General features: G+C 34.0%; 1 protein-coding gene across 7 annotated transcripts in view; it reads right to left on the bottom strand.

The window, feature by feature from the left end:
* Positions 1 to 26,535, bottom strand: part of CD36 (CD36 molecule (CD36 blood group)) — a 77,039-nt gene that overhangs the window by 30,069 nt on the left and 20,435 nt on the right. Inside the window, exons 1-3 of one of the 7 annotated variants that reach the window (XM_009453441.5) lie at positions 25,014 to 25,307; positions 3,023 to 3,116; positions 2,347 to 2,555 (exon numbers count right to left, since the gene is read on the bottom strand). In XM_009453441.5, the coding sequence (XP_009451716.1) occupies positions 2,347 to 2,466 (120 nt within the window). In that variant the 5' untranslated portion in view covers positions 2,467 to 2,555; positions 3,023 to 3,116; positions 25,014 to 25,307. Of the gene's footprint in view, positions 1 to 2,346; positions 2,556 to 3,022; positions 3,117 to 10,456; positions 10,689 to 12,189; positions 12,362 to 25,013; positions 25,308 to 26,535 lie in introns of those variants that run through there. The other 6 variants (XM_054687607.2, XM_519573.8, XM_009453440.5 and 3 more) reach the window with 6 other exon arrangements.

Raw genomic sequence — 26,535 nt, 5'->3', positions numbered from 1 at the left:
AAGTTGATTTAAGGACTTGCGCCTGTAAAATGGGTAAAATAACAGCAACTTCTCACAGATATTCTTGAAGATTAAGTGAACTAGTATATAGGAAACTCTTAGTAACAATTAAATGTTAGCCATCTAATCTCTAAATTCAGGTTTTATTATATCTTACACTTGCTGAAAAACATACCGACGACTATTGTGTATTGTATCATCAATTAAGTATTTTTCTGCCTGATGTTCTAAGCTTGCTTCCTAACTCTAACCCCATGTTAACTTCTAATCTTTTCTGCTGTGAATCCAGTATTATGGGCACATTCTCTACCTTCTTCCTTCCACCTTCACTGCATTTGGTAGCATTTTCACAGGGTTTTTCATACTATCAATCAGTCCTTTAATATGGTTACTGCAGTTATTTGAGACTTTCAAAATTCTACACTTCTTTAAAACCTGAATCAAGTCCTACCTTTTTCTTGAAGTTCCTTGAATACTCTGAGAGATTTCTCTTTCGAAGTATTACAGAATTTACTTTTCCAATTCAATTCTAGAGTCTCATAGGTCTCGGTATTTTTTATTATAATATATCTTCCCCTGGTTATAGCTTACAATAGATGAGATTATATTATTCTCTTAGTCATTATACAAAAGCACATTTTGATGTCAGAAAACTTACTTTCTCATGGTTAACTATTATGAGCATAAAGATAAATATTAAAGAATTAAAATAAATGCTAGCACCTCACATGCTATCCAAAAGAATCTACATGTACCAGTTTTGTTGCATGACAAAGAAAAAAATTAAATCATCAATACTCAGTTATTGACCAATAATTATGTGTCAGCAAAAAAAAGTAGTCTAAATTGCTGTGCGTTGGAAGATTATTGTGATTTTTGAATTTGGAAAACTTTTCCAAATGATATTGTAGTCTGTACGTTAACACAGACACTAATCTTGTCCTTTCTCTGCATAAGATCTGGGTGAGAACATAGTTTATGAGTAGGAAGGATGTCAGATCAATGGCCACTCCATCCCACTATTAGATAAGCCCCACACCTCACTATTACCTGTCTGTTTCCATTGGCCTGTATTAAAAATACTATCAGGAAAACTAAGAATTCCAAGGCAGGGGATACTAATTTATATATGTTTTTTCAGTTAAATGCATGAGGCTGAAGTTCTGCAATATGTTAGCAATAAACACAATACAGTCAGCCCTCTGTATTCATGGGTTCCACATCTGCAGATTCAACCAACTGTGGATCAAAAATATTAAAAATACTAACAATATAGCAATAAAAATTTAATAAAAATTCAATTCCTCCTGTTCTCCATTGTGCACTATGCTTACTAACCCTTTGTCTAGGTCATTGCCATCCTAACCAGGTAGAGAGTTGAAGGCAGAACTCCTTTTATTTGGCCAGTATTATGTTTAATAAAATGAACATTTATGCCTTCAGGCAGTAAACACACAGTCTAGTTCACAGCAGTTCCTGTTCTTCATTTTATCTTGTTCTTGGCACCTTAAATTTTGTTTAACCCCTGTGTCCAAACTCCTGCAGCCATTTAAATTTGCCATCCCTGATTTAGAACTTCAGCAGATCTGCTTCCCTTTATTCTCTTCTTCCCCCTATCAATCAATGTTTCTGATGAGTGAGTGTGTAGCTAATTCAAATAAGCTAGGGTGGGAGATGAATTCTAGGTTGTTGTGCAAAGCCCATCTATTCAATCATTCTGTTTTTTCACACTACAGTCAATTTGTTTTATACTAAGACATGTTCTGCATATTTCAGAAAGTATTTTCTAAGATTCAAATATGAAGCTTCACAAATAGAAAATATTTATGAGGTTATTACACATATATAAAAATAGTGGATTACTAAACAGTGTATTACCAAACAAGTTTACCTACAATTTAATAAGGATTTATGTTTCAATATTAAACACATTACACACACACACACACACACAGTTTTACTTTTCTCAGTATTAACTAAAGTGCAACTTCTTTTATAAATGTGCTTTTACAAAATATACTCACTTATTTCCTATTCAAAAGCATGCCAACATGCTCTTTGGACATAACTTAAAACAATTATTTCTACTAACATGTATACCTGTAGACAGCTTTTAATAGAATTTGGTATTTATATTTAAGATAGCAATGGAGTCATGTTAAATATGCATTATAACATTTCACATAAAGTCACATCATATAGAGTTGCAGTGGTTCAGAATTACCTTTATGTCAAAGATACAAAATTAGCAGTTACCATGAAATATAAAGCAGGTAAATACAAAGCAAAAAAAGAGAAGTTAGAATCAATCAAAACGAGAAGGCATATTCTTTGGACTACTTGTACCTTTTTAATTGTCTTCTGGATAAGCAGGTCTCCAACTGGCATTAGAATACCTCCAAACACAGCCAGGACAGCACCAATGACAGCCCCAGCGATGAGCCCACAGTTCCGGTCACAGCCCATTTTTCTTGTTCAGGAGGTGAATTAGTGTTAAGCACCTGTTTCTTGCAAACTCCTGGATATGATTAAAGTGGTTTCTACAAGCTCTGGTTCTATCATTAGAAAGAGATCATAAAACAGAAGCTTAAATATCAGTACAAAAAGATCAAAGTACAAAGAAAACACCCACTGAAACGTATCATTTTGCCCGTTTTAAATAAACAAATGCTTTTCTTTTTGTTTCACCAAAGTGGCTTCCTGGGTCCGTCTCCCTTTTCTTGCTTCTAATGCCTACCAGTGGCAGAACTAATAATGTCATATCTGAATTTCTTCATATTCCTTTTTAATTTTCTTTCTACGCATGATTAACATATTGAAATCTTATCTAAGGAGAACTCTCACCCTCATCTCTCTTCCCTTGTCTCAGCAACTTAGTTGCATCCTCACTATCTGGTTTCTCCACCCAACACAACCTTCCACACCCCTTCTGGAGCTCTCCTGCGAGCAGAATGTGGGTTGACTGATGTGTTTTCCATTAAATGATAAGCAAGTATGGTAACAGATGTTTTATTTACGATACCTTATTCACAAATCAACAGCAAGACATGAATTTTACAGGAAATGAACTGATGAGTCACAGAAAGAATCAATTCGTCTAATCATTGGAAAGCTATCTGTGAAAATAAGAAAAGCATGGGTAAATAGAAAAAAAAATCTCAGAAATTTTATACTGGGACACTCTCTAATATCACCATACTTAAAATAACTGTTAAAAGAAAGTCTAATTTTCATGAATGCTGAGTTCAGGCCTGAATGGCTTGTCCTAAAAACTGTTTAAAACATGGAATTTTTAAAATAAGTGTATCTTACTTTCAGTTTTATTGACGACTTTGGATAGACTACAGGTGTAAAGAATTTGAAGCAAATATAAAATGTAGAGGATGTCTTGTTTCAACCATGGCATTGCTCTCTTACTGAAGAATTTTTTCCCTACACATTCAACTACAATATAGTTTGTCATTTGCAGTTGATTCATGCTAATTCTGTTAAAATTAGGTAGTTTGTGTTAGTATATATTTGTCAATCTAATGTTTGGTGTCTTCATAAAGTATGTGATTATTATTATTTTTTGAGACGGAGTCTTTCTCTGTCACCCAGGCTGGAGTGCAGTGGCACGATCTCGGCTCACTGCAACCTCTGCCTCCTGGGTTCAAGCAATTCTCCTGACTCAGCCTCCTGTGTAGCTGGGATTACAGGTGCACGCCACCATGCCTGGCTAATTTTTGTATTTTTAGTAGAGATGGGGTTTCACCATGTTGGTCAGGCTGGTCTCGAACTCCTGACCTCGTGATCCACCTACCTCAGCCTCCCAAAGTGCTGGGATGACAGGCATGAGCCACCATGCCCAGCCATAGTATGTGATTATTATATGAAGATTGGGAGAGCCGGGCGTGGTGGCTCACACCTGTCATCCTAGCACTTTGGGAGGCTGAGGCGGGTGGATCACCTGAGGTTGGGAGTTTGAGACCAGCCCGACCAACACAGAGAAACCCCATCTCTACTAAACATACAAAGTTAGCCGGGCGTGGTGGCACATGCTTGTAATCCCAGCTACTCCGGAGGCTGAGGCAGGAGAATCGCTTGAACCCAGGAGGCGGAGGTTGCGGTGAGCCGAGATCATGCCATTGCACTCCAGCCTGGGCAACAAGAGTGAAACTCCATCTCAAAAAAAAAAAAAAAAAAGATGGGAAGAAAGAATACAGTTTGTGAAATGAGTGGATCCTACTGTAATAATGAGAGTTAATTCTAACTAGTATTTGAAAACACATTTATTTGAACTTTTTTGTTGTTGCAATGACATTCTGTCAATAATGGGGTTGGCGTGTCATTTATAGTCAGAATGCGCTTTATAGTTTATAAACAATTATTCTCTACTTTGAAATGCTCATGGCCAAAGAAAACATATGTGCCAACGGAATGAAGGCTGCAGTCAAAAAAGGGCACATAGAATATTGTTGTTAATGTTGTAAGTGTATTAATAATTGTGGTTTGTTATAATTTCAGGTTTTCCCTCCACAGCTGTCTTGCAACAGAGGTACCACTCTTATGATTTTATTAGTATTTACTTCCACTTTAGTAATCATATAGTTTTTCAAAAACATTACCTGTAGAGCTAAGAAAAGAATAAGAAAATTATATTTTCCCCAAAAATGTAGGAATAAATGTTACAAATATTTTTCTTGGCAATTTTATTATTTACATATGTTCCCTTAACCTTTGGGATTCCCCTTTGCCTATTCCCTTATACATAGGATACTTTCCAGTATAAACCATAGGATGCAATAAACTTCATTTACATCAAGGTCTTGGTGATTAAGAAGACTGACTAGTTCTTTAGTGTCATTTTTCTCCAATGTAAAGGGAATGCACATAAGTCTAAACAAGTGATTTGTTTTTCCTGTGGAATTTTCTGTCTCACTGAGCAAGTAGGGCTGGCTTTTTATTAATTGTTCAGGGTGGAGTGGTAACAATAGCTTTCCCTGTCCTTGGAAATCGTATACCATGCTACCTCATATGGCTTTGTCCATGGCTGTCCTAATGCAATGGAATGAGTAATTTAATGCTGGTAATCAGGACTGGATATTGTCGAATAGAATTTCCTTTGCAATGCATAATTGTAAAGCACTTGAAACTTTTCTTGAAACCATCTTTTAAGCAACCATAGTAATCACCAACTAGAGAATGTCATGCTGGTGTTCTGTATGTTGTGAACTGATAATGAGATTTAGGGTAGTTTATTAGGTACATAATATTTTATTGAATGCCCATTTCATAGACCATCCCCAAATATTTTCTGCAAGTTATACTTAACGAAGCAATTAAAATATAGCGATCCCAGCTGGTTCAATTGAGATGAAGGGACAAGATTAAACCAAAGACTGATTTGTCACTGTCTTGCTAAATGAAAGCAGACGAGCCACGTAGTCTCTCTACACCTCAATTTCCTCATGCGTAAAATGAGATGATAAAATGAGATCAGCATTTTTTAATTTAAGCAGCTGAACTGGTTTTTCAGTTCTTACGTGGAAGTCCATTAGGTAAAATGACTGATTCCACAGCAGTTGAGAAACCCAGAGACTCTGTTTCTTAACTTTGTCTTCCTGTTCCTGCCTGACACTCTTTATCCTCACTGTTAGGAAGCTCTAGGAGAACCTCTGTAGAAACCCACAGCTTTATGAGCCCACATAAAAAATGCAGCAGGAAACCCCCAGTGTCATATTCCAGTTTTGTTAATATAGTATGAAAATCTATTTAAAACATGTATAACTCAAGGATTAAGTTATCTCTCTGGGACAGTTATTTTATGTTCCACATAAACTTCACTAAAACTTACTCATTCAATATTAATGTCATTTGCAACTCTGACAAATGTGATACAAAATGATTTAAAATTATAACTCTATTGCTGTAAGAATAGGTATATGTGCATATATTAGCCCTTCTCCAGATTCTATGCCACAACCTAGTTGTGAATCTATCTGGCCTTTTCCCAAATCATTCTTCTTTATTCAAGTAGCTCCATGCACTACAGAGAAGAGTTTCTGCAAGGGGTAAAGAGTTCCAATAGTAACCACTGAAGAAACCAGGGAGTAGTGCATGCTCTCCAATGGCTCCCTCTCTAGACCTGAAAACTGATTATTATAACTTCTATGGACTCTGAGCCTACATATGTTGAGCAATGGACAGGCCTGGGTACTGCCTAGCTCTGTCTGCTTTGAACTTAAAACTGAAGTGAGATAGTGTACACATCCCACTGCTGTAGAGTCACATACATTAGAAAACAGAAGTATCAAGTAATTTATTCTGTTGAATTCTATGGTTAGACAGTTCTCGATCTAACATTGGTCAGGATGATATACAAGCAAAATTACAAGTATTAATCTAACAAAACTTCAATCCATGTGCTGATATTTTGAAAAAAGAGCTAGACAAACTGAACTTGTCTATTTGTTCAAATTTTCAACTGATTGATTGCCTCTTATTACTTTAAGTTTCTACTTTTTTCCTAAGAATAGGCAAAATACGTGACACTAGTTGGGTTCATTTATTATCACTCGGTGCCTTGACACCATGAGTAATGAAGTATTGTTATTATAATCATACTCTATCCTTAAGTTGCATATGACAAAATTATAATTAGTTTTATTCACCTGAGGCAAGGGAGGACCACCCATACTACCTAAGACGGGCACCAAATACAAAAGAGAAAAGTTCATGTTAAATAGCACATTGTAGTCAACAGCTTTTCCACCTATATTTATCTTCAAAGAAAGAATGTAGTTTGTCTCCACCATTCCACCAAATTTAGCTGTCTAAAGCATAAAAAAATTTGGGTTATGCTTACTCAGTTTTCTTAATAACACAACTCCTTATATATGAAAATAGGTAATTAATTTCATTTGCTAATTGTAGATTAAATTTTATTCTTTACTAATTGTTACTTGTCCTTTATAAGAAACAGACAAGATATTGATACTGTATCGGTAATAATTTACTTCCTGCTTAAAATACTTAAATTTAGAAAGCCAAGATACAGAAAACTAATTGAGACTTGTATAAAGAAGAAAGGGAAAATAAGAAGACGTGTTTTAATAGGCAACTAATTACATGCCTTTCTTGATTCTATAGGCAGCTCAGTTGCCTTCTGTCCAGTTTATAGATTATAAATCCTATTCCTTTTGTAGAATTCATGAGTGGACCCTATTCCATTGGGTCATCTTTGAAAGAGGGAGGAAAAATATAACTTTTTTTTTTTTGGTTATCAGGTCAACAGTGTTTCTGTAATGAACTTATAAGCAAAATACCCTTCCGCTATATTGGGAACCCAGTAGAAACAGAGACTAAGCTTTTTGCAAAGCCTGCATTAGACTGAGATATAAGAAGCCTCTTCAGTAAACAGTTTAGAATATTAGAGCAAGTCCCCAGAGCATCTATAATTAATCCCTTGTGTTTATAAAGCTGTGTTCCCTTGGAAACTCCACCCAGAAAAGGCATGGCCCTGAAGTAACATCTGCTGGGATGTAAACTATGACATTTGAAAAGTTTTAGATTTCCAGGGTACTTGTACCATAGACACTTGCCAGACCTAAATGACATTTTCTTACTGATCAGTAGATTGCTAAAATTTCTTTTTTTTCTATCTATAAGCCTTCCTCCCACTTTTTCTTAGGATGGAAAACCAGACCACACTCTTGTTTTCCATTCTCTTGATACAGAGAGTTTTCCTTACCTAAAAAATACAGCATCTGTCCATAAAATCTAGTTTTTGGAGGACTTGGACTCATTCAACGGTTTGCATGAGTATAGAAGTTAGTTTTTAAAATTACTTTTTTCACATTCTTATCATAACTATGTATGTTTATAAAGACACAGTTCCCTATACATGAGTAAAAATGTAGATTCAAATTCAAGGTAGTAGAAATGGGTGTAAAACAATCATTTAACTACGATTATGTTTCATCAACATAAGGTCATTAGGTCATTCTTTATAAAATCATGTTTAGAGATAGAATTCTCCTTTCAAGGTAAATTTTATGCACAATACCAATATAAAAGATAGTTCAAAGAAGAGCTATTTGGTAAAAGAAAGGAGCAGAAACTGTGCCTCTTCCCTTTTCCAGTCACGCTTCACTTGGGCTCTGAGTCATCTCCAAAGAACCCATGGGCTCCACAAATAATTTTCAAATAACTGGACTATGAGATCTCCAGAATCTTATCTTACTGAAGTTATCTCATGTCCATTTCCATCCTATCAGAATATATGGTGGTAAAAATGTAAAATAGGAAAAAACTTGATAGACATCTGTAATATAAAATAATTATATACTTCTCAAATATTGCAATTTGAAACTTGTTTTGATGGTAGTCTTTAAAAATTAATGCAATAAATACATTGGACTTTATATATTATACTTGGGATCCTTCTAGAAACAAGTCCCGTCTTTTAAAGACTTATGAACCAGGGATTACTGTAGGTTTGAAATTATTCCCTTAAGTTCATACTGACTTAAAGAGTATTATCTAGACCCATTCTTAATTTTTGAACCTTAGACAAGAATGCTAATGTCTTTTTTCCACACCCCAAATTCTACTATAAACAGACACTATAAGGTTTGTAATGCCAAAAATGCTGGGCCTTGAAGCCAAGAAATGTAGATTCAGTTCTGGGTGTTAGTATTGAAGTTTGTCTGTGATACAGTTTTCTCTAAAATGAGTTTACTTACATCAAATAAGGTTGCAAGTATTAAATGAAGTAAAATAATATATATTTATATTGTAGAAAATGTTATTGTTATTTTGAAATATTACTATGAAGTATCATTTCAAACCATAACAGTAAAGTGTTATTTCATATTGGCCAAGTGTTTTAAAAATCTAATAAATGTGTATATTTTACAAAAGTAGAAATGAGTATTTGCAAAATAGTTAGATTATAATGAAATGTGATCATATATGTATGGAATTAAAATATGCAAATGGAAAGACAGCTACTAGTTTAGAACAATGCTACTTGCAAGTTTCAGACACATCTTGGGCCAGGGAACAAAAACATCTTCTGATTAGATGCGAGGATACTTACAGAATTAAGTATCTGATAGTTACAGAATTATCTTAAACTTTCCTTTTCAGGAAACACACAGGAAACACACACACATGCAGGGTTCAAATGTGTTAAAGTAAACAAGGTTAAAAAAATTCCTTAAAAAAGTAGGGTGGCAACTATAACTTCCAAGGTAAATTCCAAATTCAGTACACTCTGTGCAAGTACCTCCAGTTGTAATTAATATTCTTCCCAGGCTAACCCATTATCTGATGGTTCTCTGTTTGGTTTATTGTTCTGGTTCACTAATGAGTCTGGTAAATTAAATGATTTCTACTTTAGTTCTTATTTTCTTGTAAATTCCAAAGGACCACTGGACTTTCTATATAACAAACATTTTAAAATATTTCATTTTGGCTTCCTTGTGAACCAATATTTAAAGCAATATTTTCTTAGCTTCAACACACATTACTGACTTCAAACCACACAGAAAAAGACGAAAAAGTACATGCAAATCTTTACAAAACAGGTTTCAATAGGCTACTTGATGATTTCAGAAACTGGGATGTACTCTAGAGAATTTATGCCATTTACAGTTATTTATAATTTTAGTTAATATATAATTAATTTGAGGCTTTTACTTAATTCCTCCAAATTGATTTCTCCTTTACTTCAACTTGGCATCATCATCCAATAATTCAGTACTATTTGTAATAAGCTTCCTTTATCGAAAAAAACATTAGCTTTATTTTTATTCTACTAATTTACACTAATTAAATTTCAGATTATTTAAAAGTAATATACTTTGCTATTCCCAGTAACAATGACAATATCTTTGTTCATTACAGAAAAGAACTTAAAAAGCACATATCCAAAATACACATTGCATTTGATTATGTAGAGCAAGTCAGGTATACCAAAAGTTGTGCAATTCAGATTGAAAATTAAACAAGCTAATGACTCTGTAAAGTAATAGTTAATAACTGCATATTAGACAACATGTTGACATAAGAGCTGTAAGTCATTTATAACATCTAACCTCATTATAGTGGTCTGCACTATAATGATCTTTATCATTTAAACATCATGTATAAATAGCCTAAGTATAAAATGAAAGTTTTATAATAATCCAAATTGGATTATAAATCACTTTAAATATTAACTTATACATACGACATGAAATGCCATTGGGTATGGTTTAAGCATAAAATATAGGAAGGTTGATAACTTGAAAATAATGCAAACCTGATTTTTAGATAAAGCCTAGTGACTAAGAAAACAGTTACTACCTTTTTTCCTGTCCTCCTATATAACTTCTTAGGAGTATTTATACAGTAGTGTCACCTCCCGTCATCTGGGTGATGGCAAAAATCCCTTAGTCTTTTTTATTTAAAGAAAAATCATACAACTTACCTTTAAAATGGCTAAGAAGGATTTTTCAATCAAATGCTCCAACATTTGGACAATTCTTAATAGGATCAAATGGTATTCTGCAGGAAAGTCCTACACTGCAGTCCTCATTACATAAATGCGTGAGAGTTTAAATATGCAACCACACCCCCTCCCCCCCCAAAAAAAAGAGAAAAAAAAGCACTCTACAGTGTCAGATCCCAGTGTGTGGTTTGTTGCCAGAGGAATTGAAAGAAAAAAAAAATCCCCCACACAGCACATTACTGATATGGCTAATAAGGGTCTATTATTATGTTCTGGTGAAGACCCATTACCTATATCTGAGATATTCAGCTTTTTTTTTTTTTTTTTTTTTTGGCTATTTCCCATCCAAGTAAGTCAGAGGCCAGAAAAACAAAAGGAACTGACTTGCTGAGCTTCCCCTAACATATTCTCAGATGCTGAACTGAGACCGCTGGTGGAAATAGTAAATTTGGAAGAATAATCATATTCTCACTTCCCTGTCTTGACTGAGCTTGTGAAACTTATTTTATTAAGTTTAAATTTAATGTACTTTTTTATTCAGCGTAATTCTGAAATACTGTGAGACTAATAATTCTGAAAACAATTGGAGACTGTCAATCAGCAAGGATGACAAACTGACTTAAAAAAAGGAAACAGCCTATTGTTCTAGCTGGAAGTTCTTAACTGTTTATCATTTTCTGTTAGTTTTGCAAAAATTTCATGATCGCAGCACAGTGCTCCTACAAAAAATAAACTCCTTAAATTTCTTCAACCAAAATATGTCTAAGTAGAATTACTATTGAGGATAATCTTTAGTACTTAAGTCACTTTCAAAAAAAAAAAAAGCATTATGTTGATATTGAATCAAAATAGAAGGCCTTGCACTTTGGGGAAAGAACCTTCACTATCAAGACCCTGTTCTTATAAAGAAATTCTCAGAATCATACAGGAAAACCTTCACAGGGTTAACCTGGCATGTATTTGATAGGAGAGCTGGATAAATGCATTCAAACAACCTTAGAAGTAAAGTAACCTAAGAATACCAGGCAGAAATATATTTAGTTCATTAGGTCATATTTAAACCAGTCCTTATAGTTAGAATGCTTGTGCTGTCCTTTTTGGGCATGTGAGGCACACAACGAATCCTTTCATTTGCAAGCAGTGCCATACAACTGAAAAAAAACCCCAAACACTCTTTTCTCCTCGAGCATTTTTTTTCCCCAGGAAAGCTTTTACTGACATATTTATTTAAAAAATAAGTCATAAAAATATTGTAAGTCTATTACTTTTTTTTCAAATCTCAGACCACTTAATTAGGATAAAGTAGAAGTGACCATGTGCAATCTCTTTATAATTTATGCTTTCAGTTAGAAAAGAATAACTCAGTGATTTCATGAAACTTAAGAAGGTAATTCCCTTAAGTAACTGCGACCTTTTATCTTGGTGGCACGATATAAAATGGTAGTATAAAGACAAATATTATTTTGGTTAAGAATATCTATTTTGTAGATAGCTGTTTTGTATTTAAGCTAATTTATTTCTCAACCTTAATTCTCATACATTCACACTCTGACAATTCAGAAAAAGATTACCAACGAAAGGGTTCAGATAAGACCTGTTTAAAAGAGCATATTAAAAGACTAAAGTATAAGGAAAATATGATCACAATTAGAGAAAGATTATTTCAGAAAAAATACATGCAAAATAGATGCCTAAGCTGACATTAAACTTACTTGGGTATTATTTAATCAGTAGCCTAATACCATTCAAATCTGCTGTCGCTGGAGACGAAAATGTCACAGAGTCCCATGAGCAGTCCAAAGAATCAAATTTACATTCCCAGAGACAGCTGTTAAGTGTTCAATCCCATAGACAACAGTTCCTGAGTAGCTTAGCATACAAGACCTGAAAGCACACAGCTGAGTCAAATCTGCAACCGTGGATTTTTAGAAAAATATAGACCTTAAACAATAACATAGCAAAATGCTGTACCCATTTTAAAGTAAAGAGTGTTGGGGTTTTCATTTTTTTAAAGACTATGCACCCACCATATTTTGAAGGGATGTGTTTTATGTGAGCATATACCTTGCTTTATGTAAATCCACTATAACACTGGATTAATTTATTAGAATGACAGGATATAATTTTCAATCTACTTCAGTCAGTTTAGACACAATTCTTTGGAAATTCTTTTTTTTTTTTTTTTTTTTTGCAAGAGATCACATAGGGTTCGAAATTGGAAGGATGTAAGTTTAAATCCTCAGGCTACCGGGCCCTAGTTATACTGACTTGCAATTGGAAGTTAACTGCTTGTTCTTCTTTTTCCAGATTTATCAAGGTATGAATCATTTTGACATGTGTATGCACTGTAAAATGATTGCCATAATCAAGTTAATTAACATATTCATTGCTCTCATTTTCATAATCAAAGAATAGAGAAAACTAAATAAAAGAGTAATAATAAGAGCTAAGAGATGAGTAGTGTACAATACTTGACAGGAGCCTGAAAATTTCTAGGCACTCAACACTCCCCATTTCATCACCCCCACTTCCTACAAGTCTCCTCCCCTCTCCGTTCTCTGCTTTATTTTCCACAGGTCACTTATCACCATCGAAGAAATTCTGCCAATTGACTTTTGTTTTTGTCCTGTCTTTGCACCTGCTAGAATGTTGGGTTTTTGCAGAGGGGGATGCTTGTCTGTTTAATTCACCACTGAACTTTGCACCTGCCTTTGCACTTGCTAGAATGTTGCGTTTTTGAGGAGGGGGATGCTTGTCTCTTTAATTCACCACTGAACCCCTATAGTATAGAATAAGCTCATAGTTGGTAATAAGTTGAATAAACAGACACACACAAGACTATTATAACCATCATAAGGCTTTACAAGTAGTGAGAATGAGTAGAAATGAGAGACTATTATGCTGCTTCTTCATACCATGGATATGTAATGGTTTGATTCAGATTAAGAACATCTGCTAGGAAAATGAATGGAATCCGAGTCTGAATTTGGAATTCATCACTTCCTAAGTGTATGACTTATTGCTAACTACTTTACCTCTCTTAAACATGGTAGAAATATCTCCCTCACAGAATTGCTGTAAAGATTGAAAGTGATAATATGAAGGATTTAGCACAGAGCCTGACATAGTTTTTGTTTAACAAATAATTGTGGCTGGGCTTGGTGGCTCACACCTGTAATCCCAGCACTTTGGGAGGCTGAGGTGGGCGGATCACTTGAGGTCAGGAGTTCAAGAGTAGCTTGACCAACATGGTGAAACCTCCTCTCTACTAAAAATACAAAAATTAGCCAGGTGTGGTGGTGCATGCCTGTAATCCCAACTACTCAGGAGGCTGAGACAGGAAAATCGCTTGAACCTGGGGGGCGGAGGTTTGCAGTGAGCTAAGATTGTGCCACTATACTCCAGCCCGGGCAATAGAGTGAGACTCTGTCTCAAAAAACAAAAACAAAAACAACAACAAATAATTGCTATGGCCATCACTGGCTATCATGCATAATTTTATTTTAGAAAAAGTATTAAGTATGGAGAGAAAGAAATATTGAAAATTATAGAAAAGTGTACAACGAGAAGCCTCAATCCCCAATTGTAGTCCTCAGAAGTAACAAATGTTAAGTGTGTGTTAACCTTCCCCCAGTAATTTTATAATTTTCTAAAGTATATTAGCCATTTTTATTTTAAAACATTTGTAACAATATCCTTTTCACCTTTTTCTCCATAAATTGCTTTGACCCTTTCTTAATAATTAGTAGGAAAATAGTCTTTGGACATTTGACAATTTTTTTTTTTAATTTGACAATTTTTACTTTTCTGTTTGTATGTGTAACTTACAGAAATGTTTACATTTTTATTCCATAAACTTTGAGTCATTTCCTTTTGAGGATTGTATCATGCTTTGAAAGCCTTTATCCACTTTGAGCATACAAAAAAAAATAAACTTTCTTTTAGCATTTGTATAGTTAAAAAAAAATCCTTTTAACAGTACTTTTGGACAAGCTGATTCATGGAATGTAACACTTGTGAAATAAAAGAGGAAGAGTACAGTAAGTTGAGTAACAAATATTGCAACATATTTGAGAAGCAAATGACAGATGGGTAACAAGAGTTCTGGAAGAGGAATCACATGGCCCGTGTGATTCCTTTCTTAGCAATAGGATTTGTGAACTAGGCAAGACGTAATAATCATTGTATTCCTGTTGGCCTTTCTTGTTAAATGGGATAACCTATAAAGTCTACCTACCTTTAAGCTGAAGATCAGATAGTAGATTTAAACTTTAAAATGTAAGGCTATATGCAGATACAAGAATATCTTATAGTAGTAGATACCATTTAAAAGAAAACTAAGCGATTTTTTTTAACAGTTCAGCAAATGAAAAGAAGCATTTTAGTATAACTTGCATTGTAATTCTAGATTGAATGGGTGAACAAAGACTTGAAGAGCAAAGAACAATGAAGATGATCATACAATAACACAGTCAACATATAGTAGGAGCTTACTACCTGCCAGGTGTGGAGCTAAGTATTTCACATGTATTACCTTGCTGAATAATCATCTCTCCTTACTAGGCTCTTTAGATGACTAGCTGAGTTCACACAGCTAGTACTTGGCAGAACAAGGGCTGGAACCCAAACTGACTGACTGAAGGGCCTATACTCTTTTCTTCAAAGAAAAAAAAAAAAGATACATTTATCCTTGATCAAAATCTAATTTTACATATTTTTCTCAAAATCTTTGCACAAGTTGAATAATTTTAACCTGATATTACATTAAGAGCAAAATAATGTCTAGACACAATAGAAAATGAACAGTGAACATATGTAGGTGGCAATCAACAGAATTATTTTAGATTAAATAAAACATAAAATTTCATTCTACTGACCTATGAACTATCTCATAACATTAGTTACCAATGTAAAACCAGGCAACATTTATTTTATCACTTTAATCTTTAGGGAATACTAATCATGGAAATGTATACATACATACATTTAGGCATACACGCACTTATGCTTATATATGTATAATAGGTGAACATTTTTCAGTTGCCAGCTCGTTACTTATAGAAGTATTAAAGTATTAGTATGTTCTAACTGCTTTATAAGTTGAGGAAGGACTTCACATGCAGTAATAAAAAATATCTATGTAATTTGAATATTAAATTGCAAAAGACAAGAGCATCATGTAATGCTAGTGAAATGCTGAGACTGAAATGGAGATTTCTAATATCACCTTTAAAAGAAAATTTCCAGAAAATTATTAAAGGTGAAATTCCGAATATCAGAGTAACTTAGTTTAGACTTAAACCACATGGCCTAATGAATCAAAAGTCAGGATAAAAACAAACATACTGCATTAAAAGTAGAAAATAATCTTACCTATAGGTTTAATAGAAGTCATGCTTGTAACAGATTAAAGAGAGCACTTCTGTATATGTAGGTAGTTCTCATGTGGGCATGGCCAAATCATTATGTAAATTTTACAGGCCATCTAAAAATGTTGGCAGACCTAATTCTTACTTGAACAGCTTGCAAAAACAATTCTCTAAGTAGGAAAAAAAATTAGTCAACATTTAAATGATGGTAAGAAACATAAGGAAATGCCATGATCAGCATAGTTAGGTAACCTGTGTTCATAGAGTAGATAGGAAATTATTCAAGGAAAAAACAGAAATATTTAGGTAAAAGAATAACTAGGTCTCAAAGCATGGTGTGATGAAATAGCAGGAAAAAAATCAGTAATTCATAGCCAAAATAAGCATTTAGTTGATGAGCACCGAGTTTTTTAAACGTTGAGAAAAAAATAGCAATTAATTAATTTTGAATTTTACCGGGCAGAAAGAAAAAATTCATTGTCATTAACGGTACCACAAATTTTAGTTCTGAGAAATATTATAATAGCCCTGGATTAAAAAGGTGGTCCCTAAAGTGGAGTCTTTAAAATAAAATAAATAATTTTGAGAAGGTTCAGAGAAATAATTTAACTTTGCATTGGCTCTAGGCTTGGCCATAATGATGTGTTTTAAAATGCTAAAATATTAGGTTTTTCTTATTTTGTTTAAACCATAAAAAATTGATCAGCATGATGAATATCTTAAAACAGAAAAATATAAAGAAATCAGATGAAGGATGACATAAAATGATTTTTTGTTCCATTTAATAAATAAACACACTAAACCACACTGGCAAGTCTATCTTTTAAAAAATTATATTGACATCTGCACCAGCTGATCATCTGTTACCTCAAGTTTAAAGATAAAGAACACTTGGGCATTAGCTTCCTAAAAGACTGAAATACATATGCAGATATGCATGTGTATACACACACAAACATTTTCCAGGAACACAGAAGCATGCCTGATTACATTTTTTTAAAGCTTGTGGGGTGAAGTTTCTAAGAAGCATACAAAAATAATTTAAAAGAAACACAGGAAATAATACATCTGTGATACCATTCTTGTTCTGTTTTTTTTTTTTTTAAATGGAGAAGTGATCATTCTGCCCTGAGACTTCACAGAATTATTTGGCACAAACCCTGCACTTGAGTGGCACAGCAGCTTCTGCTAATAATTTCAAAGGAATATAAAACAATCTATCAAATCCTATAGTGAAATCATAACATCATTTTCCAGGTTGGTTCTCAAAAACCTTAAGGGAAGGTTTTGCTCTTGGACAAGCTTCAGTTTTCTGTCTTCCAAGAGACCAACAGGTTTAGTTTGGAGTGCTACTTCTCAAATGAATACCTTGCAATAACTTGACACATATTCTTAAGATTTCTGAGCATCTATAGAATTAACAGTGGGAACATCTTACACTGAATGCATTTTTGGTTTTAACAAAGCATTATACAATACTTTGTTAAAAAATACAAATATGTGTGTTTTGTACATTATTTATATCATTGATGTATATATATAAAATATATATAAAACTTCCAGAAATGTTTTTCTGGAAATGTTATGAATTATTTAAATCACTTTGTTTATATCATGTTTACATGAGTATATACTAGAAAATATTACAATTCAGATAATGAAAAGTGGCAGACTACTATTCTATAATACACGAGACAAATATCTTAGAACTTCAGAATCATTCTAAAACATTGAAACCCTTCAACTGTCCTGTATGTGTCTTTGTGATAGCTGGTTATCTTCTTGAAATAAAAAAAAAAAAATTGCAAACTTATCAGCAGTAAAGTAAAACCTTCACTTTGGAATTTCCACATTTAAATTTTGAATAATAGAGAAGTCTAACTTACCTATTAAACTTCATTTTAGCCCTGAAACTTAAGTAGCAGCATTTAAAATTTGCTTCACATTATGGAGCAGTTACAATGGACTTGATAAAATACTTTACCTTGTGGTTATGCAGAAAGAAATCTTTCATCCTTCTAACTCTCCTATGTAGGTTTAGTTATCATGAGCCCTGTCTTTATGAAAGTGTCTATCATCCTCATTGTTCTCCAGCAAACAAGGAAGGACTCAAACATGTTTACTGTGATCATCCCATTTCAGATTCTGAATGTCACTTTTCTTTTGTATTCTGGGGTTGTGAATTAAGTAAACAATAGCAGGTATGGAATCTTAATTGCTACAGAATGTCACTCTCAAAAGACACCACTAGCACTGCTACTTTTGCACTGCTCAATTTGTACTTAGATCCTCAGAGACTTCTCGGACACGATGTTTTGTTGGCTTTTGGAGCCCAAGGTCTCTCAGCTGTGTTATGTAGGTATGCAAACTGTTCTATTCTACAGTGTCCCAGTTCATGGGTGAAGATAATAAATCCAAACTGAAATGTTTATGTTTTCTATGTTTCGGCATACTCTGCAATTCTCCTCTTGTTAACCACACTGTGCTTTCATGTTCGGAGTGAATACTCTAAGCATATTTATTTTCCCAAGCTGCATTTACAAGGCTTGGAGTGGCATCCTCCATGTAATGTATTCCAAGGACTAAGAACATTTTCTGGACTTGATCCAAGATCATTGCTAGGCCTGTTTTCCTCTCATTTTCAACAACCCCTCCGGGAAAATTGGGTAATCAAAATAGGCAGGAGGAAAGGAGCCTGCAGTGAACAAAAATTTGAGGTGAAATAAATCCATAAAAACATGGAAACCACACCATTTCTGGAATCCCAAATTAAAAGCATCAAGTATTTCCCATGCTATAGAGAAGCACATCCCAAAAGATTGGTTTTTATAATAAGCTTTCAGTATAGACTTTTCTCTTAATTTTTTCTTCTTTAATTATCCTACATTTGTCTGTTCTGTTGATTTTTGGCTATTTGACATCCCATTTTTATCTTAATTTTCTTTCAAAATGGTACCTGGTTTTAGGTATGTAAATTTGTAACTGTCTCCAAATCAACTTCATACAATTCCACAAAGAAAAACACAAATATCTCTAAATTAGAAGAAACTGTAAGTTCATTAGCTCTTCTACTCCTTTTATGGATGTGCTCATTTTATCCACTTAACAGATCCTTGTTTTGATGGGCATACCACCCCAATGACAGTTTGACACACAATGATGGGTCTGCAAATATCATCAAAAATATTTCAGCCAAAACTAAACCTTATTCTGCTACTTAGTCTCTTAATCTCACATTTAGCACCCTAAGTATTAAATATTTTAATTCTTCAAACTATTAAAATTCAAAAAATGAAGATGAAACTTGTGCTATTTACTAATTTTTCCCTGGCTTATCTGCCATGTCATCTAGGTTAGGTGAAAAATAAAAGAAATATAGCAGTGGTTTTCTTTCTAAGTATTTTGATGCAAATTAATTACCTAGAATACTGTTTTTCATGATACCAAAAAAAAAAAAAAAAGGCTACTGTTGAATTTATCAGTCTCCAGACAATCTAGGTGAATAAGATTCAAACTAAAATTAGGCAATTTTTATTTTAGAATAATCCAATACATGAGTGTTAAGGTGTGTGCTGAGGGATTTGCTTCTATTTGTACACATGAAGAACAATGAATAAATCTGACAAAATTCAGCCATCTCAGTTAACTGAATTATAACTTCTAAGGGCTAATTCAATATGCTTAAGTATTTTCCAGAGGAAAGAAAGCAACATTTCAAGACTTCACAACTCCACATCTATAATTCATCTTGTGTAGTGAGGAGTACCTTGTTTTCCAGAAAGTCTTGCTTGGCTGGTTAGTTTCCAGAGATGCCCTTTAACACTAAGTTCAGAGGGAAAGATTCGAAAGTTTCTCCATATGTTGATGTGGAGCTATTAATGTGGTATTGCCTCTAAAAATGTCAAGGTCTATTTAATATTCTCATTTAATTAAATAGAGAGTGTTATAGGACATACATTTGCCCAGACCTCATGAAAATATGCTCCTTTGTTGAACAGCAGTGGGAATTGATTTTTCTATCATCATCTATTCTCTATTCCAATCCCCACTGCTTCTGTATAAGGAGGAAGCCTACAGCCCTGCTGCTGGAGGCCCTCTTACAACCTCAAGGAAAGCCAGCCTGTGTCAAACCTACCATCCAAATAAGGAGAGAGCAGAGAAAGTTAAGAAGAGCCAGCAATCTGATCCACCTGTGCCAGAAGAGTGCTAACACTGGAGTTTTCAATTCTGTGGGCAAACCTGTCCTCCTATTGATTCAGCTAATTTAGGTTTGTGAAGGGAGAATAAATCTTGGGACCCCAAAATCACTAAGCTAAAAGAAAAAGTCAATCTAGGAACTGCTTAGGGCAAACCTGCCTCCCATTCTATTCAAAGTCATTCCTCTGCTCGCCGAGATAAAAGCTTATCTGATTGCCTTCTTTGGAGAAGCTAGTCAGAAACTCAAAAGAGTGCAACCATTTGTCTCTTATCTACCTATGACCTGGGACCCCCTGCCAACTTTGAGTTGTCCTGTGTTTGCTTTGTGTTGTCCCACCTTTCCAGACTGAATCAATGTTCATCTTACATATGTTGATTGATGTCTCAGGTCTTCCTAAAATGCATAAAACCAAACTGTGCTCTGACTACCGTGGGTACATGGGATTAAATTAACTGGGATCTGTCTTAGGTATTTGGGGTTCACCGGTTGAAAGCACCCAAGCTGATACCTCGTGATTCTATTTAAAACATAGGCATTAGATCACAGGTATTTTTAATAAACTAAAACACTTAATCAAACTTCTAGCTCATGAGTGCAGTCAAGAATTAACCAGGTCTCTTAAAGGAGGAGAAAAAAATGTTTCTGCAATATGGTTTTCTACACTCTATGTAACAAATATAGATATTAATATAACATGAAGCACATATACCATGTGACTGTATTTTACTCATTTATATAGCTTTAGAATATTTTAGTGTTCCACTTATAGAAAGGATTCCAAAATAGCTCAATTCATCATCTGTTCATTCATAAGTAGCAAGAGAGTAGGTCACAATGAAACTCCCTATAACATATTAGCAGGGATCATTGCTGGTAGTGTTTAGCATTATATTCCAGAGTTTTAAATAGTGCCTGATACCTAATAGGTGCTCAAATTTTTTTAATTGATGCTGAATAAACGGTAACTCTATGTATCACAGCATAGATTTTTAAAAGACATGCATGTATATGTTAAATACTTTTGTAGGAGAGGAAGTACCTTTGTTTATTCCAGTATCTGATCAAGTTTAAATGCACTGATGATTTTCCAGATGTGCATTTTTTATGTTTAATAGACATCATGTATGTAATGGAATGAAGAACAGATGTACTCTTTTTTAAGCAAAAATCTCAAGTAGCAAACAGGTAAATAGTTTGATTATTCCACATTAGAAAATATTCTTATAAAGGGCTTTAATTCTTCCCTTTCACAGGTATTTATTAACTATAATACAAGAATGAATGACATGCTTCTATACAATGAGCTTTTCCCAAATATTTTAAATGACGCAATGTACCAGTTGTGTTTATGTATCCATTGGCAGAAACAGACATATTGATTAAAATAAAGTTTTGTAAAATGTATTAAAATAATTCAGTCACACCAAAAAGCATGATTAAACACTAAATGTGTATCATGAAATAGTTGTATTGTTTTGCTTTTGCCTGTTGAAAATCCTCTCCAAGTCTTCCGAATATTTGTGCTCTACCACCTAATTTTTTTTTTACATGCCAATCTACTATCTCCTTAAAGGCTAACACACATGATCCCTTGATAAGAGTTTGATTCCTTTGGGTTGTTTAGTGTTCTGGACTGCTCATTTATTCTGTTAAAGAGCAGTGGGTCTGTAGTCTAAGTAAAAAAAAAAAGCCCCCTTTTAAGGGAGGGGGTCAATATGGTGTATTAATTGGGGGCTTAAGCAAGGACCCCTGGGAGTTGGCTTTTCTGTTCCAATGAGAATTAATTCCAAGAAAATAAGCTAAGTTCTCTCTTTGTACTTGTTTCCATCTGTGAGATGAGACATATCGTCAACCACAGGGGCATAGCCTAGTTGAACTGATGTACTAGAGGATTCAAAAATAACTTCATCATTTGCAGAATTATGAGGCAATGGATAAAATATAAAGAAAAAATTTAAAATATAATCAAATGTAGCACTGTCCTGTAAAAACCTGAGTCAGACTGATTCTTTCAATCTCAAGAGAAGCTTTAATATGATGAAGTCTTAAGTATCAAAACAAAATGCATAAATGCCAAAACCCAGGAGAAAAGGACAGTAAATAGAACCTTGTAATAGTCTGTCTCAGGAGAGAATGCTGGCTCTGCTTCTGCTATTGACTGTGATAAAAACAAAAAGTTGGAATCAATAGGGAGATAAGATGAATGCAATATTTACATATGAAGAGGTACAGAGAAGATTGTAGTTTATATATAGTGTAAAACAATAGAAATTGTTAGCATGTAAAACAACAGAACCTAAAAGCATGACTAAAATCAGAAAGGGCAAAATTTTTGTAAATGTACTACAGGGAACAAATACTCAAACAAAGGTTGAGAATATGTTCCCTAATGTCTTTCCCACAATTGCAAAAATGTACTTTTCAAGTAAAGTGGTTTTCTAATACATTTGTGTATCAGATTACATGGTATATTAAGACATAAGATTTTAAAAATACATAATACTGTAAAATCTTACAATTATATATGAAGTTTGTAATGTAAAACAAAATTATTAAATTATACTATACGTACATAAATTTATCTATTAATTGGATAGAAGTATTAAAGCTAAATTTGCAGACCATTTTTATTGGCACATAGATAATAGACTGTACTAGTTTTGTTTTCTCATGCTTTAAATATAGTACAAATCATAAACCACATACCGTAGATTTAAGCTAAGGCAATGGCCTGGTAACCGGCAGACAGTGTAAATTGGAAATCTAAAAATACATTCAGAATTTAAGCTTCATTTTCATGTAGTTCTCGACCATTATAAATCATAATTTATTATTTTCAAAATTTGATAAATATTTAGCTCAATAGTGTAAATAATATAAATACTAGTATGATAGAAGAACTTATCTGAATATTCTTACCAGCAAAATATGGAGATTTGCCACAATGCCAGCTAAGTTAGTTTTGCAGTCACTAATAAATTGGGTTGCCATAGCAAGCCCATAGTTGCTGAGTTTCTAAGCAACCTGAGACTCCACAGACTGCAGATAGTTAGGAGTCCACTGATCTTTCATCATCCCTTAAGGAAAAATACAAAAATTTGTGCTACCAAACTCAATGGCAGATCCCCTGATTACCCAGGAGAACAGCGATTTCTGTAAAATACCCCCCTGTATTGATACTCATTTAATTTATTGAATAATAATATTTGTCCTGGGGAATTATTGGACTATTCGCAGTGCTAAGTGGATGAAGTTAGTTACAGAAAATGGTCAGTGCCTGGTATGTATTGGGCAGACAAATATTTGTTGAATCAATGAACAAAATGCAATATATCATCCAATTCTTTAGAGACAGTCATTTACATAATACTAGCCTTCATAAATTCCTTGCCTTTTCATATAAACATATATCTGTTTAGTAGCATTACTATACAGTACATCACTTCAATTTCTTTATTTCTAATTATTGTAGCATAGGTAACGTGGGTAATTATAAATCAGTAATTCTTTGAGGTCTTCTGTTGAAATATTTAATCACAGCTTGTCTAGAATACTTGAGTCACAATACTAGCTATCCAAATGACAAATAGAATTGCATAGATCTGAAATACAAGCAAGGTTATGATTTTTTGAATGAGCATGCATTAGCATTTCCTGTGTCTGTCTATAAACACCTTCTTCAGTCCCTTATCTTCACACAATGCCCACTGCGGCAAACCATGGCCTCCTGTACTCTCTTTTAATACATCAGGCTCAGTTTCCAACTGTTTTAGATCATCACAACAAAGTTAAGGCATATAGTTTGTTTCTATAGAACAATGTATCACAATACAAGTCCAAATAAAATGTAACCAATAGAAATAATCATGTGTGACCAGCAAAACAATTATACCTGTAATCTGTAAAATTTTAGCTAGTTCCAGTACCCCCCATTTTTCTATATTTCCCAGTATCATTCCGTGTAGCTAATTCTTACCATGGAAAAGATGTTAGAAATGGTTTGCAAATTGAAAACTGTCTTTAATGGCTAATTTTTTAAAACACTACTTCATATATCCTATTGGCTGTTGTAACAAAGATTCACTAGCCCAAGCCAATACAATGACTAAATTATCTAACCTGAAAGTAAAATAAATGTTCAAAGTCACCTCTCAAACAAGTCACAGTAGTCACTGTGACCATGCCAGGAATGCCAGCAGCAGAGACTGCGTGTGACCTCTACTTGTCACTATTGAACATCAAAAGCAGGGGAGGATAGATTCTGCTTGCTCCAACACTGAGAAGTCAACCACTCTGTCTTACAATATTAATATAAGAGAATCTAAATTTTTATAATCATATTCATTATAATACATCTTTGGCTAAAAAATGACTATCTATAACTTAACAGTCTTCCTAGGGTATACTAGGAAGTATATCCTACTATTGTATTACTGTATTTTTGGTAGAGACAGGAGACAGGGTTTTGCCATGTTTTCCAGGCTGGTCTCGAACTCCTGGCCTCAAAGTGCTGGGATGACCGTGTCTGGCAGGATATATATATTCCTAAGAATAAAAGATGGCTGCACACGAATTTGCCCTATTAAGATATTCCTCCACTGTTGCTTGCATATAAGCATGTGTATGTTGGAGCACTTAGATTATTTCAAATATTTTTGAATGCCTTCTTACCACTTATTACCATAACAATTACTGAGAACTCATAGTAAAAATCATTTGACTCATCCCTCCACTTTCTTTTAGATACAACTTCTTATTTAAAAGTTTGAAACAGGCTGCCTAAATGCCTACAATACTCCATAAATTCTACGCCCTGAGAGAAGACAGAGAAATGCAAATATATATTAAACTGGACAAGAACAAAGCAAAAGTCAGATCAAAGTAGGAAATTTTAAGTATTGCAAGCAAAGTGTGAAATCTTACATATTTAGATTAGGTAACTTTACTGTGATTACACAGGCATAATTACCATTAGAAGTCCGATGAAAGAGCACAAGGCCACAAATGTTAATGCACTTTCAGAATGCTAGTTGGGAAGACCAGGGAATTAACACCGAAGACTCTGGTTGTGTTTGCCCCAAGTGCTGGGTCAAATCACTGCTGTACATCAGTCAGTCCCACCTCCTAGTGTCGAAGAATGGCTGTGGAATTTTGATTGACACTCCTGTGAGACAGTGGTATTCCTAAACCAAAGTAAATCCTGCAGCCAGTGTTTGTTAACCTCTCCAGCTTAAAAATGAGCTGCTCTTCACCCTGGTTCCTTCCTTTAAAAAAAGAAACAATTACTCTGTGACGTCTAAAAGCACACAGAAACAGTCCCCTCTCCAGGGATATCCCTACTTTCTCATAGTAATTCCCTTGATTCATTCCATCCTGTGTCTTTGTTAGAGGACTTTACAGTCCTCCTAGGAACCACATAACAACATGTATCCTGGTCTGGGAGAAGAAACAAAGCATCAGTGAATATTCCAGTTTGTGGAAAGCTGGAGATGAGGGCAACCTTGGGCAGGGCCCAGCAACACTAACAAGTTCAGGCTTATAATAGCTGTTTATTTTGCAATATGAAAGAATTAAGCAATATTTGATGGGTACAATATTGTATATGCAACACAAATCAAATAAATTAAAACAAAAATAAATACACCCTAAAAATAAGTATTAATTACAGTATATGCTAAATGAGACCAAAAATATGGCTTTTTCCCAGAACACCTAAGGCAGTCAAAGAATATTGGTGACATACATCCTCATACACTCACATACTGAATTAATATTTATCACATGGTCACTATGTGCTCAGAACTCTGCCACAAAGTGGAAGAAAATGTGACCCCTACTGTGAGGATTTCTATAATGTACTTCAAATACTTTGATATATATTATTGTGTATATATGAGAGTTTGGTATTTTTAGTCTACTTTCATGAAGTGGACAGTCACCCTGGTTGAGAACATTCATTCTAGAGCTGGTCCCTAGCCTTTAATAGAAGTCCAAAATTTAGTTATTTTTTATCTCTTTAGAACAGAAGATTGGTATAATAAATACTAACAATGAGATCTTCAATAGAGAAAGTAATGGTATCAGAGATTTATGAACCAGCTAGAATTATTACTAGATAAGTCTCTACTTTTACATAACAGAGTAAAAAAAAAAAAAGTCTACCAAGGACTGTTGTCTAAAGTTTAGTTCAGAGATAGCCTGTTGTCTAGCTATAGATTTAAGAGCATTCTTGGTTATTGAAGTTACCAATATTTACCAAGACAACCCAATAATGCTGTCTGTCCAGATTGGTCTAGGTACTTAAGTGTTGCTAGGTAGTTTCAAGGTGTTCATATTCTAGAGATGCAGCTTATACACAGAGGACAATTCTTTATATAAATGCATGGGTAGAAGACCACAGAATCTCTTGGAGTAATAGGAAATGCACATTTGTTCGGATATAAATAGCTGTGACTCATAGTTTAAGGAACTTTCCCCTACTTCTGTGTAGA

This window comes from Pan troglodytes, chromosome 6, assembly GCF_028858775.2.
Source record: "Pan troglodytes isolate AG18354 chromosome 6, NHGRI_mPanTro3-v2.0_pri, whole genome shotgun sequence".
Classification (NCBI taxonomy): Eukaryota; Metazoa; Chordata; class Mammalia; order Primates; family Hominidae; genus Pan; species Pan troglodytes.
The sequence above is the reverse complement of the archived record's forward strand: the minus strand, read 5'-3'. Positions and strand labels throughout refer to the sequence as shown.